At 39.7% G+C, this 13841-nt stretch overlaps 1 protein-coding gene and 1 long non-coding RNA gene across 4 annotated transcripts in view; one reads left to right on the top strand and one right to left on the bottom strand.

Moving 5' to 3' along the window:
• LOC114873873 (dipeptidase 1-like) overlaps positions 1 to 13841 on the top strand; it is a 135062-nt gene that overhangs the window by 84605 nt on the left and 36616 nt on the right. For all 3 annotated transcript variants that reach the window (XM_046287310.1, XM_046287311.1, XM_029182633.2), the window contains 2 exons: positions 3138 to 3418; positions 3597 to 3753. In XM_046287310.1, coding sequence (XP_046143266.1) covers positions 3138 to 3418; positions 3597 to 3753 — 438 coding nt within the window. The remainder of the gene's footprint in view (positions 1 to 3137; positions 3419 to 3596; positions 3754 to 13841) is intronic.
• Positions 1 to 13841, bottom strand: part of LOC114873876 — a 122562-nt gene that overhangs the window by 56490 nt on the left and 52231 nt on the right. The gene's annotated exons all lie outside the window — the stretch shown is intronic.

A 13841-nucleotide genomic window follows, 5' to 3' on the forward strand; every position in this document is an offset into this window, starting at 1 on the left:
TAATGGAAGTCAAATTTGAGAAATGATTTCTTAATTTATTTAAAAAGAAGAGAATAAAATAAAATGCGATTGCAGGAATGCAGTTTGTTGCATATGCACCGATTTGAATGCAATTTGTATTTATTAATAAAATTATGTATATATGAGGGATAAAAAAAGAAGAGATATTAAACATTCAGGAAGGAACAGACTTATGTATAAAAACAGATTTACGAAAACTAAACGAGGGAGTGAATTTCAAAGGAAAACACGGTATTACTGAATATTCAGTAGAACAATTCGTTATGGGTCAGCCCTGTCGTTCCATTTACGGAGTGTACTACTTAAGTCCGGTTAAAACTATATTTGCATTTATTTTGTGTTGTTTAAAAATTCTATACTGATATTTCTATGATATTTTTGGTAAAATTCACAGTTTATATTAAATATTAATTAATAAATTAACCAAAACTAAGAGTGCCTATCCTTGTTGCTGTTTTTTCTCAAAAATAATTTTCATATATTTTCTTGTAAAAATGAATAGTAATCATCCTGTAACTAAATTAATAATGAAACTCAGAATTTCCCTTTGAATTTGATCTCAACCATTCTGAACAAGAACAACCCAAAATATTCGTATACCTTGCATTATTACAAGGAAAACAATTAACATACTCCACGAACTAGAAATTCATACAAGCAGAAGGTTATTAGTTGTATCGTTTGCAACTGAAACAATTGTTTATTAGAGAGTTCCACAAGATCGTGTAACGCTAATAATAATGTTATTCAAGGAAATTTCTTGTTATTGGTTTTACGCGAATCTCGCGGCGGTATGAATCTATTTTAATTAAAATTTCAATTCAATTGCGAATAAGGTCGATTAATTAAAGACCGCTTGAAACTTGATACGAACATGCACAAAGCTGCTTACATTCCAATTAAATGAATCTAATTTACCCTATTGGCCGGTGGTCCGTGAAAAATTGATGTACAAATTTGAGGCAATTAAAAATTGTAATCTTTGTTAAAAACGTCCAATTAACTTGATGTTCTTTGTTTCGATTCAGGACGATGATCTCTGTTCTAAAGAAGAAGTATTTCTATAATTTTTTAACTCTCTCCATGGTCCGCCATTCAACGGTTAATAATTGTTAAAATTGAGGTTCTCTCCATGGTCCGCCATCCGAGGGTTAACGATAGCCCTATATAAAATAAAATCCTCTTCCTACAGAAAATCTAAAAGTAATTCAGCAATAATTGCTACACCCCAGAATAATATTCCTCTTCAAAATAAAACGCACCCCATGAAAACATCAATTCTGTTTTAATTAAACCCAACCCTTGATTACCATAGAAATCAGACAATAGTTCGAAGCACACGTCGGTAAACAGTGGAATGCCTTAAAAATCCGCAATCAATCCCAATGTTTTCGCATTACGGATAGCGGATGAGGGTTGAAAGAATCTACCACTCGTGGCATCGACTCGAAACTTTTATCTGGCTGACGTGTAGCTCGAGTTTCCCGTATTTATGGTGCACAATAATGCGGTTGCACAGGGACTCGAAGTTTCCAACGATGGCTACCTATGTGTGTATAATAGTACGTGTACGCGGAAGAAGCCTGACAACTACGGAACGAGAGGAATCCGAATGAAACCAGGATATCCTTGCTTTCCAGCCTGCACAATGCTGCCCTAAACTGGCGGAGTTACCGACAGAATTACCTATGCGGCGAAAGGGTGTACAATTTGTGCGTGTAACTCGATGGTCCGTTCATCTTGCCCCGAGATATATTGCCACGCAGTGACGTAGCGAAAATTGCCGGGCCAGAAACTGTGTTGCAACGAAACTCCAATTAAGACCAAAAAATTTTGTAAATCATTTAAAGCTAAAAGTGTAATATTTTTCTTTTGAAATTTTTCTTTTTATTTACAAGGGTCGCGTTCACATCGCACAAGTGCTCAACCCTTTCGCTTCGAAAAGGGTTCAAAGGTTTTCAGCGTGGTGTTAACGAGCGCTTAAGCATCTCTTGGAAAGTAGATTATTGCAGAGGAATAACCAGGGGGTCGTGAAAATATATGGGAAACAGAGCAACACTCTTCACGCAGCGAAAGAGATATCGCGCTGAACGTAACCCGGGACGCATTGCAGACACCGTAGAACTTTTCTTCGCACTTATCCTAACTCCCATAAAGTAGAGTAACACCGAGACCGGTTTTCCACGCGTGTCTCCAAATCCCACCGCCATCCACTAACACACTCGTACACCATCGGCGAAACTTTTATCGGCACGAAACGGGGAGGGTTCTTTTCCTCTTTGCAGCAACCTGCGAACGATCTAGTTTTCTGTTTATGACGAGAGGCCACGCTCCGTTCGGTCGGGTCGGCTCGTTTCGAAAAAGAGACGAATGTCCCCTGGTATCGAACGCTTGAGGTTTATGTTTCGAACGGGCTGATTTTCTTTATGGCGGGGGATGAATTTTGGAAAAGGATGAATTTTAGTTTTGTAATTTTGTGTTGGAGAAATTATTATATTTCAGTGTTCATTTATTTTCTGTGTTGAGCTAGATGTACAGTAGGCTCTTGTTATAAGACCACGTGAGCGGTAATATAACTAGAGTCTGTGTACTTAGAACACTAGATTTTTTGGTTCAGATGAAAAATTATACTGAAGTGTTAATTTATTTTCTATGTTGAGCTAGATATACAGTAGACTCTTGTAATATTGCCGCTCACATGGTTATATAACAAGAGTCTACTTTATACCTAACTCTACATAGAAACTAAATTAGTACTGACGTATAATAATTTTATTTAGTAGGTAATAATTTCTCTAATACAAAATTAGAAATCAAGACTCTTATTATATTACCTCTGACGTGGCTATATAACAAGAGTCTACTGCATATCTAGCTCTACATAGAAACTAAATCAGCATTGATACAATAATTTTTTCAATCAACGAATAGTAATAATTTCTCCAACACAAAACTAAAAATTTACTCTTCTTATATTACCGCTCACGTGGCTATATATTAAGAGTCTACTTTACTAGTAACATCACATAGGGTAAATGAAAAGGAATTATTTTTTAAAGGTCTATATTTATAGGAATTTCTGAACAGTAATAATGTTAGATATTTTTTATTTTCAGACGACGTGCCTAACAGAACTGCCAGACGTGGCACCGTGCAACGGCACAGTGCGACTACCACCGCCATGCGAGGACTCGCCAAGCAGCGGAAGTAGCAAGGATCGCAGAGAAGAGAGTCCTCGTAGAAGATGCCGTGTATTGGCGCCAATTTTACTCCTAGTCGCGGCTCTGCTTCTCGGAGGTCTTTGTCTACCGTTGCTTCTACAATCCGCGCCTGTCACGCATCAGCAGAGGCTGGACGTGATCAGGAGGATCCTCACTGAAGTGCCTCTGATCGATGGGTAAATTATCGTACACCTTTGAGAAATATTTTTTAAAAGTTGTTTAGAATAATCCTACGTCGTATCTGACGAAAGTTAATCGTTCAAGAGACGGTTCTAGCAATTTAATTCCCCGGGAACGAGAATTTTCAACTGAATGCTCTCTCAGCGAAGCGTTATCCGCGCGTTTGTTCCACAGGCACAACGATTTGCCCTGGAACGTCAGAAAGTTCGTACACAATCAACTCGGCGAGGTGAATCTGAGCAGCGATCTCGGCAGAGTTGATCCCTGGGCTAGATCAGACTGGAGTCACACAGACATTCCTAGATTACGTGCTGGTCTCGTCGGTGCACAGGTGAGCTTATACTGGTATTACTAGCTTAATACTTTTTTTACAGTTACGTAGTATTACGATGTTCAACATCTCCATTACGAATTAATGGTGATTAGGAAATGGTAGATTTTGAAACATAGAGATTCTAGTTTGATTTCATCGCGTAAAAGTATCTTCAAACAGCACTTATGATGCATCAATTTAAAGCTTAAAGCTTCTTAAAAATTACTATATTAACGTTTTGTCGATATTCTGGGTATTGGATGATTAGTTGTGGATCGCAACGAACAATGTCATTCTTCTAAGTACATCAAGTATCCAAAAAGTGTTAGATGATTTCATGACATAAAAGTATCGCAAAATGATACTTGTAATATATCAATTTAAAGCTTAAAGTCTAAGGAATATTTCTGTATAAACGTTTTTCCAAAATTCTTATCATGAAATGAATGAAACTTAAATATAGTGCACCTTGTATTTCATGCAAGTTCTAGTATGATTTGATGACACAAAATTATTTCAAAATGGTACTTGTAATATATCAATTTAAAGCTTAAAGTCTGAGGAATATTACCATAAGAATGTTTTTGCAAAATTTTTAACACAAAATGGTTAGATCGTAATTTTTATTTAATTATATAGAAGTATTTCAATAACTTATCTATTTCTTTTTTTATATTTCATCTACAGTCGAGTAATTATACATTCGATTTGTGTCGAAGGTCCCCCGATTTCTAGACTGCTATTGTTTCCAAACAGTTTCTGTTTCCCACGATTCGACAGGTTCCCTTTGAATTTAATTGACCGCTCTTCGATTACTCCCCAAGGGTTTAGGCATAAACTTGCCTGGGATTTACCGATACGTTCCTTCGGTGCCTGGCTCGATAGTTTCAATCGAAAGTTCTCAGCTTTGCCGGCGTTAAACGGTAAACCAATCTTGCCAATATCAATCTTGCCTCAATATCGTCGACGATGGCGAAATTCAAACGCCATCAGAAATGTCGGCTAACATCCGAGAACAATAATTACTGAAGCCGAGAGTTCCGTTTTGCGGTCTAGTATGAAACGAGGACCAGGTGCTGCTTTCCAAACCGCGACCATATTTGGGTTAAAAGTTGTAATTGGCTAATTAAGGTAACAAATCTTTCTGTAAATTTATTAGAAAAATATTTTTTAAATGGACAATATAAAATTTTTTAAATTAAATTAATATAAAGTTCAAAATTAAATTAGAATCGTGGCTCTCTTTATGGTCCGCCCTTCGAGGGTAACGAAACGTATTATATTATATTTCTTATTTTGGGGGGGGAAAGCGACAACAATTGCATATATTAGCCTGTACACAAACATCCTCGATCTAATAATTAGCAATAATTTGAGTGAAACGAATTTCATTAATTCTTCGCCGTTTAATTAAGCGTTCATCGACGCGTTTCCAATAAATATTCTCGACACTTTAATTAATTTCACGCGTCTGATGGTATTTCGCCTGGGATTAATTCGACAAAAATGAAATGCGATTTACAAAAGTGAACGGAATGTTCGGTACTTGTTGTCTAAATTTCGTTAAATCAGAGCGGAATTTATTATCATGGAAAACAGAGCTCAGTTGACAATTATATTGTTTCTATTTAATTAAATGACGAGTAACGTTTAATCAAACATGTGGTTCGTTCACCATTGGTTTACGTTGTTAATTTTACTCGGGAAAACCAAAATTAACTGGGTAACGTTTCTGCATATATTTTAAGTCAGGATATTCGCGTAAACGATACGGAAAAATTCCCTGCATATAAACATTTTACATTTGAATGGAATTAACATTATTTTAGTACCTACTCCATAATGAAAAAATGTGCTGCTCCAGTTTCAATCAATAACCGAGTGGCATAAAAAAAATAATTAATAATTGAAATGTTTCTCGCAATCAATCTCTCGTTGAATATTTAATAGTAAGCCCAGATCTGTCAGCAAGCCCCAAACACATCTCTATAAATTACGATCGTTGAAACGGGTCAACAAGTGAGCACTAACTCTTATCTGATCCTGTTCCGGTTCTTGCCATCTTGGCAAGATATTGGCAATCGACAGATATTGATAGGGGTTCGAACGTACGAGATAGCCAGAGAGCGAAATAAAACGAAAACAAGATAGAACTACCCCTGGTGAGAGGAGGTCTCCCTAGGGTGACTTAAAAGAGACAATTTTCAGAAATTTTTTTAAGGCAATAAATTATCAGAAAATGTATAAAAGGTGTTACACGCTATCGCAAAGCAGCGTCCAAAGCTCGGGACGAGTATTTTTACTCGACCAGCAGAAAAATGGATCCCTTTGATCTCGCGTAACGAGACGACTTTTAATCTGATTCGAGAGATAGCCAGTTGATATCTCTTTTGAGATCTTCAATTAGTCAATAGACCTGGATACAAGGTCGGTCTGTCGCCCAAGTGGCTCGTTTCGAACTGACTTTTCCAGTTACCGTCATGTGTTTTCCACTTGGAGGATCGTTGCTCGCAGATTGGAAACGGTATCTTTGACGTTTCGCAGTGACATTCGCGATAACGTTATCAGAGATAAGCTTTTGTACTCGAGCTGCACGTCGATTATTCCAAATGACTCTTTTCTAGTGTCTCTCGATGGACGTATTTGTAATTAACTCTTTGAAAATGGAGCTGTTAGGGGAATGAAAATATCGTGCTTCAGGGTGTTTAACCCTTGAACAGAGAGGCCTCTCTCCATGGTCCGCCATTCGAGAGTTAATTGTTTGCCATTTCATTTTGTTCAACGTATACAATTATTAGAGCGTTGACCGCTGAACGGAACAGACGTGTTTTGATCCGCTCTGCGCTAGCTACAGTTTTGCTCCATAGTGTTGGTTACTTTTAGTGTTATCTTCAACTTTTCTTTTAGTTTATATATTCCAGTGTTCGTGGTTTTTTGTTTTTTATTATTTAATTTGTCGCAGCCTGGCTCCGCCGCCTAGGCGTTCCAGGCGAAACCTGAAAAGGGTTGACTTATTCAAACGAGCGCCGGGTCCGTTTACTGGACCGGCGCTCACTGCCGATCACATTCGGCTTCTTGCCAGTGTACCTTCCGAGGACGCTAAAAATGCAAATCAGTCGAAATTAAGTGACTCTTTTCTCGACCAAGTGCGTGACTCGTATCAGACTGTGCCTAAAACTCAACTGGATCTACGTCCAGCTTCTCCGACATTCTCTGTGGGTTCCGTGGAATCTGATTCTGCTGCTGCTGCTGGGGCTATGGGTGATAAATCCAATTTTAACAAAGTTTCATTAAGTTGTTCGCTTGGCCAGATTAACGTTTCTGACAATACAATGTCCTCACAAGCTAATGCAAACAACATGGATATTGAAACGATTCCTGCAGTCCCTGTATCTAATCGTTTTTCTTTGCTAGCAGCGTTCCAGCGTGCCGAGACGGCACAAGCTAGCTCCTTGAAGTCGACCGCTACTGTTGTTGTTGACACTTCTACTAGTAGCGCGAAACCCAGTCGTGCTCAACCAAAGATTATCAGTATTGATAATAATTTCAGTAAAAAGATCACTATTAAACCTCCTCCCATATACATTTCGAATTTCTCGTATAATATAGCTAAATTTGAACGCGAGCTGGCTGAAATATTCGGTAAAACTTTTAAAATTAAATTCCTTGGTACTAAAATCCGTATACAATTCGAAAAAGTTGAATCGTTTAAGCAATTTCAATCAACGCTTCGTGAGGGCAAAGTTCCCTTCTTTACGTTCACCCTTGACTCTGAGAAAGCCCTAAGTATGGTGCTGAAGGGATTGCCAGATACTCCTTCCGAGGAAATTTTGGAAGAAATCAAATCGAAAGGATTAAATCCGGTTTCGTGTCTGCAAATCCGTCGTCCTGGTTCCACGTCCAACAGGGACTTTGCTATTTATCGTATCAATTTTCCCCCCGGCACATCAGCTAATGATGTCAATAAAATTAGTTATCTATTCAGCGTCAGGGTTTATTGGGATAAATTTTGGTCCAATAAAAAGCATACTCAATGCTTTCGTTGTCAATCTTTTGGCCATTCAGCTTCCAACTGTAATTTCCCCCCTCAATGCGTTAAATGCGCTGGTAAGCATCACTCGTCGGAGTGTAAGAAGACGTTGAGCGAACCACCTAAGTGTGTCAATTGTGGTGGTGCTCATACCGCCAATTTTTCGAAATGTCCATCGCTTGAGGCATATCTTCAAGCTCGTCAATCTGGTGCCAGAGCTCCTCGCGGTCTGGCTTTTCAACGCCCTCCTGTTGCCACTGCTCAGGCATTTCCTTCCCTTGTCTCGGTCGCGCCTCCACCTGCTTCCGTTTCGCGTGGATCCTACGCGGATGCGGTTGCTGGTGTGCGTCCCCCGAGGTCCTCTAATGTCTCTTCGACTCCTTTAACAGGTGGGGGGATTGGCACTATGGTTGAGTTGGTTGAGGCCATGAAAGAATTGAACTCTTTGGTCAACATCGACCAGATGCTTAGTTTAACCAGAGCACTGATTCAGCAGCTCCGCGCGTGTAGTACCATGGCTGAGAAGTTTCAAGCCTTTTGGTCAGTGTTCCAAAATCTTAAATAATGTTCCCAAAGCTTCTTCTTTGGAATGCTCGTTCGTTAAGGCAGCGTCGGAACGAACTAATTCTTGCCATCGCCGATCTGCAGATCGAGATAGTCTTAATCACTGAGACTTGGCTTAAGCCCAACGATTACTTCTCAATTCCAGGCTATACTGTGGTCCGATGTGATCGAGATTCCCCCAGGGGAGGGGGGGTGGCCTTGATAGTCCATAACTCGATAGATTTTACAGTCATTGACAACCCGCATTCAGCTGGTTTTGAGGCTTGCTTCATTAGAGTTAGGTGCCCCAGTGTTGTGGTGGGGGTGGTTTACGCTCCTCCCGGTAGTCGCCTTTCCAACTATGACCTTAATGCTATTGTGCGAGTTGGCTCTCCATTTATTGTGGGGGGTGACTGGAACGCAAAGCACACTTCTTGGAACAATTATTCGTCAAATTTGGCTGGGGCAAACCTATATAAGCACATGTTGAAGTCAGACTACAGGATTGTTCATCCTGACACTTTTACTCGCCTTGATACCACCAGGAGACCTTCCACTATTGATTTTTTTCTAACCAATCATCATCATGATTTTGCCTGCGTCGCTGATGATCGCTTTAGCACTGATCATCTGTCCATTATTTTAACTGCCAAAAATACCTCTCGCCCTGGCGGGATTGACAGAGTAGTAGACTGGAATCTCTACTCTAGTCTTACCAAAAATTTTAAAATTGAACCTCGGTTTACTTCCACCCAGGATATTGACGACTCTGTTCGTACTTTAACGTCCTTTATGCACGCCTGTCATCGTCGTTCAACATCAAAAGCTGACAACTCTGCGACGAAACACTCACACCTTGTGGCAGATAGTGTATTGTTATCCCTGATCAGATACAGGAGAAAATTGCGTCGGCGTGGCCAAAGATATGGACGTGATTCTGTCGCTGATCTTATTCGCGACGCATCCAAGGCAATTAAAGGACGCATCTCTCACCTGCGTCATCTTAAGTGGGAGGATACTCTGACCTCCTTTCAACGCACTGACCCTACTTTTTGGGCAACATTTCGGGCTTGCAATTCCGGGCGTGAACCCCGGCATTTGCCCCCGCTGGATTCTGGTGGTGACATTGCGTGCTCTGACAAAAGTAAAGCGGAGGCTTTAGCCAAAAGTTTTGCCAACGTTCATGTGTCTGCGTCTCGATTACCCTCTCCTTACACACCTATGGTCGAGGATTTTATGGCTACATTAAATAATGATACTGATGGCATTCCTGGCGGGGCCTGGTTCTCCCCCTCCACAATTACTGGGATCATTGCTGGCCTGGGCAATCGCAAGGCCCCTGGTCCTGACAGGATCACTTCCTTGATGTTGAAGCATGCCTCAAAAAAGATCGTTCTCCAGCTGTATTATATTTTTCGTGGTTGCGTTTTTTTAACTTACTTCCCGCAGGCTTGGAAAGTGGCGAGAGTCACTCCTGTGCCTAAACCAGGGAAGCCGCCCGATCTGGTGTCGAGTTACAGACCGATCAGTCTCCTCTCCATCCTGGGCAAAATATTTGAGAAATGTATTTTTATCCATCTCACTAAACATCTCAATGAGAATAATGTCATAATTAATCAACAGTTTGGCTTTCGGCAACGTCACTCCACGATTCAGCAGGTCATTCGGATTGCACAGGACATCTCGTTTGCGCTTAACGTTCGGCGCTGCCTGGCGATGGTACTGCTTGACCTGGCCAAGGCCTTTGACACGGTATGGCATGATGCCTTATTGTTTAAATTGCACTGTGTCGGTCTCAGCCGTGGTTTTATCCGCTTAATGCGGGCTTATCTCAGTGACAGGCACCTGTTCGTGCATTATAATGGTTCATGCTCTGAATTTTATCTCATCCTTGCCGGGGTGCCCCAGGGCTCCATCCTGGGGCCAATCCTCTTTAACCTGTTCATCAATGATATTCCTTCTGCAATTAACTGTTCGCTGGCCTTGTTTGCGGACGATACCGCGATCTTTTCTATTTCCTCGCGATTACCAGCGCTCGTATTGAGGTTGCAGAATTATCTTAATCTTATTCTTAAATTTTTTTATTCCTGGAAGCTGGTTATAAATCCGGATAAAACCGAGGCCATTCTTTTTTCACGACGTCATTCTCGTTACAGGCTCAAATCATTATTTCAATTTTTTATTGATTCTCATCCTGTTCCATGGTCAAGCACCGTGCGTTACTTAGGCGTTGTTCTCGATGAACGCTTGAGATGGATGGCCGCTGTTAATGACCGGATTTCTAAGGCGACTAAAGTGTATGGCTTTTTATCGTCACACTTACACCATAAATCCTCCCTCAGGGTTGAAATTCGTATTAACATCTATAAAATGTGTGTTCGCCCGGTCTTAACCTATGGAGCTCAGATTTGGTGGCCTCTCATCCCCAGGTATTTGCGCAAACGGGTGCAAATTTTCCAGAACAAGATGTTAAAGATTATTTTAAATAAACGCAGGCGAACTCCTACTCTTGAGCTACATGAAATGGCCTCGGTTCCTCTAATTGAGGAGTTCGTCGTTAAACTGATTTCTGGCTATAATGTTGCCGACCATGCTAATCCCCTGGTTCGGCTTACTGGTTCCTTTCGATCTGATAATATTCCGTTTATAGATCGGGTCCCTTTCCCCATGCTGGGGGCTTAGATCGTGTTGTTTTGTTTAGTTTTGTTTAATTATGTTAATTTCATTTTCGTTAGAGCTTTTTTCATTTGAGTTTAATTTATTTCATTTTTCTTATGCAGTCACGGTTGATGACTGCCACGGTTGTGGGTGCATCGCTCATGCACCCTCTGTCCTGCTACTTCGTTTACAATTTCATTTAGTTTATTTTATTTTATTCCTTCCTTCATTTAACCGCGGTTTTTTTGAAAATTTTTCCGTGGAAATCTCATCTTCGTTTATCACTTCATGTGGGTAATGCCATAATACTTTCTTTTTTTTGTTGGTGAGTGGGCTTTCGCTCGCAGGTACAACTAAAGAGAGTTGGGTAGCTGGGCGAGGTTATCTTACTCTCACTTATCGTTATAAACAAAAAAAAAAAAAAAAAAAAAAAAAAAAAAAAAAAAAAAAAAAAAAAAAAAAAAAATTTTTTTCAACGTATACAATGAAACTGTCATTAGTAATTCATTATTTCAATTAATAATTAATTGTTAGAAAACTTTGACAAATTACCCTTGATTCCAGAAACCGTTTTCATTGTTTCTCGTTTTCCATTCTCCTCTAAAAGTCAATTTTCAACGTGTTCATTCGTATTATAATTACAGCCAATTAAATAATATTACAAATGATCGTATGCTGTTCAACTTAATTCAATTTAACGACTATTATAATTAAAATTTATTGCATAAATTAATGATATCCACGCCTGTTGCAGAAACAATTTTCATTGTTCTGCTTGAATTAATTAAACATTTGTCACAAACGAACGTTATAATGGTCGAAAAATATTGAATAATTAATTACTGATTCAAGTGCCTGTAAAGAGACGGCTATAACACGTGATGTGTACAGTACCAAAGGATGCCTACTATACTCGGTACTGTACAACGTTGCTGATTCAAATGGTAATTGCAAAGCTGCTTTGATTTACAATTCGTAGACTCGGGCACAGGATGGTAGTTTTCGAAGGGACGAACACGCGATGCTCGTATACAAGAAGAACGTGCAAGAATTTCGAATGCGTTCGACAAAGGAAAGCGGCGCATTTCCATATAATTGACTTCTCCCCTAATTATGAAGTCCGTCGACGTACATTATCGAACCAGTATATCTTGCACAAACTCCCTCGGAAAGCCAATTCAGTCCGACGAATTGAATGCACAGACTCCATGGATTCACCATTGTAATCACCTCTTTTTTTCCCCCTCCTCTTCATTCTTCTTTACGACGCTTTCTTCTACCGCAGAACTCATGCAAATTGGATTTTTACTCGTTTCGAATCGATTCTAGCGAAAGTCTTTATTCAACTGTAACATCGTGTACTATTTTAGGATTAATAAGTTCTAATAATTTCTAATATTTTCTAATAATTTCTAATAATTTCTAATGATTTCTCATGATGTCTAATAATTTCTGACGATTTCTGAAAGATTTCTAAGGGTTTCTAATAGTTTTCTAATGATTTCTAATGCTCCATTCAACCAAAATCACTTCTTCGATAACAATCCCTATTCCCTAAGTAATAAAAATACATAAATCTTTACAAATCTATTACCTGATGCAGTAAATTGACAATAATTTAAATATTTCAAATAAATTAGATAATTATGGAATAGATTCGTTCAGACATATGCGATCATCGACCCCTTTCCCTTTTCGCAATGACCGTTTCCCTCCCGCCCAGGCCCGTGGAGGATATTAATGGTCCTCGGGGAGCGTTCCATGACAAAAGCAAGCCAATTTCGATCTGGATCAATGACGACACCATAATCAGCAAAGCCCTCAGCAGAGCCATTCACTTAGCCCAGACCTGCTGCGGGCAATCGCTGCACTAATACGCTGCCACCAATGGCTAAACCTCCACTTTCCTCTCTCTCTCTCTCTCTCTCTCTCCCTATTGCTCTTGCTAGCGAACTACCTCCATATATTTGTCACTGTCCCTCTCAGCTATACAGCTTTCTCTGTTGCTTTCATGCCAACATGTACGACTGGTTCGACCGGTACTTATGTACGTTTCAGATTAACTCATAGATTAAATGGCACGGTTTCGCGACAGGTGAGTCTATTCCTTGGGGATATCGTTAAGAAACTTCGACACATTGACAGCCGTTGGGGGAAAATTACTCTTTATGCTGATTACTCTCGTGCACGTACTAGAGTAGAATTGTGTATTATTCACAGCAAGTTTGAAAGCAGTATTATTTTATTAAAAAATTAACCCTTCGTTGCTTTCTAATGATTTCTAATATTTTCTAATGATTTTCTAACGATTTCTAATATTTTCTAATGATTTCTAATATTTTCTAACGCATTGCTAAATGAAAATATGTCACCAAGCACATCGTTTTACACATTTGAAATTCTAAAATTTAAAATTATACTCGGTCGGTGTTCGACGAACCGACAGGGGATGTGCACTTTCCCAAGTAGTTTCAAGTGTCACGTAACCCTAGCTTGTTAGACGTCAAAGTCAATATGCAAAGAAAAGAAGCGAGCAAGGGGCTCGAGTGTACCGGCCTTATCGAATTTTAATATTTATTCGTGCCGCGAGACTGCACTTTCGCGAAGAAACTAAAAAATTGAATTCCACCGAAGAGGGTAGTTATCGTCGATGACAATGGAGTCGCCTCCCCTCGGAATTGCGTCCCGATAATCGAATTACGAATCGACGATAGCTCGACGAACAACCTACCCTCTCTAGCCTTCCAGTGTTCTCCAACGGAACGCAATCGGAATTACAGATCCACGTTACCAAGTTGCTCTTGTTCGTTTCACCCTCGTTAGATGTTCTTTATTTTCGCGTGAAACATTTTTGCCGATAATAAAATAAACGCCG

The sequence above is a fragment of the Osmia bicornis genome, chromosome 10 (genome assembly GCF_907164935.1).
Source record: "Osmia bicornis bicornis chromosome 10, iOsmBic2.1, whole genome shotgun sequence".
Lineage (NCBI taxonomy): Eukaryota > Metazoa > Arthropoda > Insecta > Hymenoptera > Megachilidae > Osmia > Osmia bicornis.